Consider the following 6573-nt stretch of genomic DNA (forward strand, 5'->3'; position numbering starts at 1 on the left):
GTCAGGGATAGCGTTTGGGTTTAGAAGACATGTCGAGATAAGCCAGGGATTTTTAAATGATCTTACAGGGAGTCCAGAACAAGAGTTAGAGAAGGCAAATGGGAAGACCAAAAGGTGCAGGTTGGTGTTTATTGTCATGAACCTTTCCCTGGAGGCAGAACTGAGCGGTTTAAACTAGATTATCCTTAACTGTTGTTGTCATAATTAAAACAGAGAACCTAATGAGTGTAAACATTATAGTCAAAAGAGATCATTAGGCCCTGATATGATAAAATAAGATGGTGATAATTAGGTCCTCATCTATTAACATTGGCTTTAATGAGTTGTTGATATATAAATATGTACTTGTTTTCTCACTCTAATTAAACCCAAATGACGATTGCATTCTTTATCACAACTCTTTATAATGGTGGATTTGTCTAATTGTCCTTCAGTTCACACAAAGACTGCCTCCAAAACGTTGTTAAAAGCAGAGGTACAGTGGGTGTTCAGTATTGTTGATGTTGGTACAGTGGGTGTTCAGTATTATTGGTGTTGGTACAGTGGGTGTTCATAATTATTGTAAAATAGTGTTAGAGAGGTATAACATGAACAGGAAGGCTGTTTAGTTTGAGATGGTCTTGCCTTAGTCACTTCATTATGTATCATCAGATAACTTAGGGATTTTGATTGCTTTTCCATTTCAGTAATCTGTATTTCTCTTCCAGACACACAGTGGCCCCTCAAATGGGTTTTTCTGTGCTTTACAATGGAACGGGGTCATCAGATGATGGATTCTACATCACAGCCTTCCACACACTGGGCAATAAGAACTACCTCATCCTAGCTCTCTCTATAATATACATCATCACTCTAATGGGTAACTTTGTTCTGTTAGCAGTCTTCATTATGAACCCAAGCCTTCAAAATCCAAAATATGTTGCAGTGTGCAATTTAGCTGTGGTGGACATCTCTTTGAACAGTGTTATCATCCCCCAGATGGTGCCTGTATTTGTGTTCAATCTGAACTACGTCTCCTTTGGGACGTGTTTTTCTCAGATGTTCTTCATGCATTTATTTGGTGATATGGAGTCCTTCTCCCTGGCTCTCCTAGCGTACGACCGTGTGATAGCCATTTGTTTCCCTCTGCGTTACCTCACCATCAACACCAACCTGAGGATGCTGCTCATCCTGCTAGGGATCTGGACCCTGGCCTTCCTCTTGGAGGTCTACCCTGTCGCCCTGGCCTCTAGCCTGCCTTACTGTGCCTCTAGGGTGGTGCAGAGCTGCTGCTGTGAGCACGGCCCTGTATACAGACTGGCCTGCTCTGACATCTCTTTCAACAGGAAACTAGCAACAGCTAAAACTCTGGCTGTCCTGTTAGGCCCCCTGTCCTTCATCATCTTCACCTATGCTGTGGTGGTGGTTGCGGTGCTGAAGTTTGCCTCGACTACCCAGCGGTGGAAAGCCTTCCACACCTGTCTCACTCACCTGCTGCTGGTACTGGTGTACTACCTCCCTGTCATCCTGGCCTACGTCCTAGGTAAACACAGGGATGACTGTTGACTTCAAAATCAAATCAAATATAATCGTCACCTTCAGTTTCCCACAGGTGTAAAAGGTTCAGCGAAATGTTTATGTGCTCTTCGCCACAACTTGTATACGTGCTGTAAACTGTATTCTCCCTAAGTGTAGGTCAGGAATAAAGGAGGACTCTGACTAGTTTGCCCCCAAGTGTGTGTTTATTGTACTGTATAAGTTGTCATTCAAAAGAGCACTAGCACATTGCATTTTAGTAGATGCTAAGTGCCTTACTCAAGGGCACATTGACAGATTTTTCACATAGTCAGCTTTGGATTCAAACCAGCAACCTTTCAGTTACTGGTCCAAACCTCTTAACCACTAGGCTACCTGCCGCACATCTGAGTTGTCTGGTTGCTAGGCTTTGACAAGTGGGAGCGTACAGCATGTCTCAGCACACAAGTTCCTTCTTATCTTAGCTGAATATCATAATTGACTGTTAATAATATCAATCAACATGTCAAAGTCACTGGATGTGTGTCTGTTTGTCCCTTCCCTCCTAGGTAACCTGCGCTTGGTGCAGTCCCCAGACCTCCTGACTGCCATCCTCACTGTGTCTGTCACCCTGCCACCCATGCTCAATCCTATCATCTACAGCCTAAAGACAGAGGAGCTGCGGGAGAAAATCATCAAACTGTTTGTAAAGACAAAAGTTACTTCTCACAAATGAGACTTTGCGTTGGAGTTGTTGATCGTATTTTCAAATCTGCAGCAAAAACTCAAGAACTGTAGATATAAGAAGACTTTCCAAGTAAGGTGCATTCCCTTTGCATTTTGTATCTATTTCATTTCAGCATTTTTCTGTTAATTCTGTTTTATGAATACTCTAATTCTTTAGATAATTGCAATAAAACAATGTCTGACTATTCTTCTGTTGAACACTTAATATTTGCATATAATAGATTTAACATATTTGATTGTGATAAATTAATACAATTCAAACTTCTAATTTCAAATATTTTTGGGGGTGCTTTTCAGATACAAGTTGTTATGCCACAGCTGTAATCATGGAGTGTTTATATATTATAATAACATTAATTACTGGACGAAATCATTTTGCAACCACCATGAAGAATGTGTTCTTAACTGACTTGACTAGATAAAGACTTTATTTAAAAATATATAATAAAATAAAACTATTAACAGAAAGGCACAGCATATCCAGGTAAAATCATTATGAATACTGACAGTACAGGGCATGATGAGTGAGGACAGGTATTTGTCACATATTATGGCATGGAGGTAAAGTTTTGCAAAGTATCTAGATATACAGTATTTACGTTGAAAGAGTTCAACTCTAATCAAATAACATCCATTCATTAGTTCCACTAGGTGGCACTAAAACATATTCACTGGCAGAGACACACTGTAGGGCTCTGTTCAAAGGTAAAATGAGTAACACTAAGACATTTCATGAATAAGGATTAATAAGTTATTTATAAACCTTTACTAAATACATATTTGTAAATATTTGTAAGCATTAATTAGCATGTATAAGGTTTATAATCACTACATGTATTTTTATTTTTATATGTGAACAATTATTTATTTGTTTTTAATATATTCAGTGTAAGGTAACATATAAACAGTTCATACAATTAGTATGCAGTGGGAGAAACGAGGAATAAATGTATTGATTTATTTTGACTATATTCAGTATAAGGTAACATACAATCAGTATGCAGTGGGAGAAACGAGGAATAAAAGTATTGATTTATTTTGACTATATTCAGTATAAGGTAACATACAATCAGTATGCAGTGGGAGAAACGAGGAATAAAAGTATTGATTTATTTTGACTATATTCAGTATAAGGTAACATACAATCAGTATGCAGTGGGAGAAACGAGGAATAAAAGTATTGATTTATTTTGACTATATTCAGTATAAGGTAACATACAAGCAGTATGCAGTGGGAGAAACGAGGAATAAAAGTATTGATTTATTTTGACTATATTCAGTATAAGGTAACATACAATCAGTATGCAGTGGGAGAAACGAGGAATAAAAGTATTGATTTATTTTGACTATATTCAGTATAAGGTAACATACAATCAGTATGCAGTGGGAGAAACGAGGAATAAAGGTATTGATTTATTTTGACTATATTCAGTATAAGGTAACATACAAGCAAGTTCATACAATCAGTATGCAGTGGGAGAAACGAGGAATAAAGGTATTGATTTATTTAGACTATATTCAGTATAAGGTAACATACAAGCAGTATGCAGTGGGAGAAACGAGGAATAAAAGAGAGACAAAACAAGGAATAAATCAATTAAAGGATGTAACAGAAAAAGACAAATACGTAGTGTTGCAGTTCCTGTATTCTGTGGTGAATATACATAACTATTAAGGAGCAGTGTAGTTCCTGTATTCTGTGGTGAATATACATAACTATTAAGGAGCAGTGCAGTTCTTGTATTCTGTGGTGAATATACATAACTATTAAGGAGCAGTGCAGTTCTTGTATTCTGTGGTGAATATACATAACTATTAAGGAGCAGTTGTGATAACATGCGTCTTGGTGAGAGGTGTAGGAGTCAGGCGCAGGAGAGCAGGGATGTCTGAGGAGCGTGTTTAATAATAGTCCAGCAATGCAAATGGCACAGAACAAAAATCCCAAAACTACGCTCTCGAATAATCGTGCAAACACACGTTCCGACACTTTACATACACGTGCGTAAATGCGAAAAAAACAACAAACATCAAATACCATCGAACGCAATACACACAAGTCTAATCCTGCACGAATTACGGCAGGTAACAGCTGCCCTATATACCCACAGAAATCAAAGCAATTGAAAACCAGGTGTGAAAAGGAACACAGACAAAACAACCAGAAAAAGAAAAAGGGATCGGTAGTGGCTAGTAGACCGGCGACGCCGAGCGCCGAGCGCCGCCCGAACAGGGAGAGAAGTCACCCTCGGTAGAAGTCGTGACAGTACCCCCCCCCCTGACGCGCGGCTCCCGCAGCGCGACGACGCCGGCCTCGAGGACGACCCGGAGGACGAGGCGCAGGGCGATCCGGATGGAGGCGGTGAAACTCCCTTAGCATAGGAGGATCCAGTACGTCCTCCACCGGCACCCAGCATCTCTCCTCCGGACCGTACCCCTCCCAGTCCACGAGGTACTGAAGACCCCCCACCCGACGCCTCGAGTCCAGTATGGACCGAACTGCATACGCCGGCGCCCCCCCGATGTCCAGCGGGGGCGGAGGGACCTCCCGCACCTCATCTTCTTGAAGCGGACCAGCCACCACCGGCCTGAGGAGAGACACATGAAACGAGGGGTTAATACGGTAATACGGGGGGAGCTGTAACCTATAACACACCTCGTTTATTCTCCTCAGGACTTTGAATGGCCCCACAAACCGCGGACCCAGCTTCCGGCAGGGCAGGTGGAGGGGCAGGTTTCGGGTCGAGAGCCAGACCCGGTCCCCCGGTGTGTACACCGGGGCCTCGCTGCGATGGCGGTCGGCACTGGCCTTCTGCCGTGCTTCGGCCCGTTTAAGGTACCCATGGGCGGCCTCCCAGGTTTCCCTTGAGCGTTTCACCCAATCGTCCACCGCAGGAGCCTCGGTCTGGCTCTGATGCCATGGTACCAGGACCGGCTGATAGCCCAACACACATTGGAAGGGCGACAGGTTCGTAGAGGAGTGGGGGAGTGAGTTCTGGGCCATCTCCGCCCAGGGGATGTACTTCGCCCACTCCCCTGGCCGGTCCTGGCAATACGACCGCAGAAACCTACCCACATCCTGGTTCACTCTTTCCACCTGCCCATTACTCTCGGGGTGAAACCCAGAGGTCAGGCTGACCGAGACCCCCAAACGTTCCATGAATGCCTTCCACACCCTGGACGTGAACTGGGGACCCCGATCAGAAACAATATCCTCAGGCACCCCGTAGTGCCGGAAGACGTGAGTAAACAGGGCCTCCGCCGTCTGTAGGGCCGTAGGGAGACCGGGCAAAGGGAGGAGACGACAGGACTTAGAAAACCGATCCACAACGACCAGGATTGTGGTGTTGCCCTGTGACGGTGGCAGATCGGTCAAGAAGTCAACCGACAGGTGTGACCAAGGCCGCTGTGGAACGGGAAGTGGTTGTAACTTCCCTCTGGGCAGGTGCCTAGGAGCCTTGCACTGAGCGCACACTGAGCAGGAGGACACATAAACCCTCACGTCCTTGGCTAAAGTGGTCCACCAGTACTTCCCACTAAGACATCGCGCCGTCCTCCCAATCCCCGGATGACCAGAGGAGGGGGATGTGTGAGCCCACCAAATTAACCTGTCTCTAACCTCCAGCGGAACATACACCCGTCCCGCTGGACATTGTGGTGGAGTGGGCTCAACACGCGATGCTCGCTCAATGTCTGCGTCCACCTCCCACCTTACAGGTGCCACTAGACAAGAAGCCGGGAGGATGGGCGCAGGATCAATGGCCCGCTCCTCCGTATCATATAGTCGGGACAGTGCGTCTGCCTTAGTGTTCTGGGAGCCTGGTCTATAGGAGATGGTAAACCTAAATCGGGTGAAAAACATGGCCCACCTTGCCTGACGAGGGTTCAGTCTCCTCGCTGCCCGAATGTACTCTAGATTACGGTGGTCAGTCCAGATGAGGAAAGGGTGCTGGGCCCCCTCAAGCCAATGTCTCCACACCTTCAGGGCTCTGACAACAGCTAGCAGCTCCCGATCCCCCACGTCATAGTTTCGCTCCGCCGGGCTGAGCTTCTGAGAAAAGAAAGCACAGGGGCGGAGCTTCGGTGGCGCACCCGAGCGCTGGGAGAGCACGGCTCCAACCCCAGCCTCGGATGCGTCCACCTCCACTATAAATGCCAAAGAGGGGTCCGGATGCGCCAGCACGGGAGCCGAGGTAAAAAGAGCCTTCAGGCGACCAAAAGCCCTGTCCGCCTCAGCCGACCACCCCAGACGCGTCGGCCCCCCCTTCAGCAGTGACGTAATGGGCGCAGCCACCTGCCCAAAACCCCGGATAAACCTCCGGTAGTAGTTGGCAA

The 6573-nt window shown here is 45.6% G+C and overlaps 1 protein-coding gene across 1 annotated transcript; it reads left to right on the forward strand.

Annotated features, from left to right (window-relative positions):
- The first annotated feature begins 726 nt into the window (after positions 1-726).
- Positions 727-2428, forward strand: LOC110503472 (olfactory receptor 10A6-like). Its single transcript, XM_090219066.1, has 2 exons — positions 727-1522; positions 2064-2428. Exons 1-2 carry the CDS (start codon positions 727-729, stop codon positions 2228-2230), a joined length of 963 nt encoding a protein of 320 aa, XP_090075192.1. The 3' UTR covers positions 2231-2428.
- The last annotated feature ends 4145 nt before the right edge of the window (positions 2429-6573 follow it).

Source organism: Oncorhynchus mykiss, chromosome 24 (assembly GCF_057628025.1).
Source record: "Oncorhynchus mykiss isolate SJ-2025 chromosome 24, ASM5762802v1, whole genome shotgun sequence".
NCBI lineage: Eukaryota > Metazoa > Chordata > Actinopteri > Salmoniformes > Salmonidae > Oncorhynchus > Oncorhynchus mykiss.

Coding starts and splice junctions, on each gene's coding strand:
- LOC110503472 (XM_090219066.1), top strand. CDS start 727: ATGGGTTTTTCTGTGCTTTACAATGGAACGGGGTCATCAGATGATGGA. Junction 1,523..2,063: donor CATCCTGGCCTACGTCCTAG/GTAAACACAGGG, acceptor CTTCCCTCCTAG/GTAACCTGCGCTTGGTGCAG.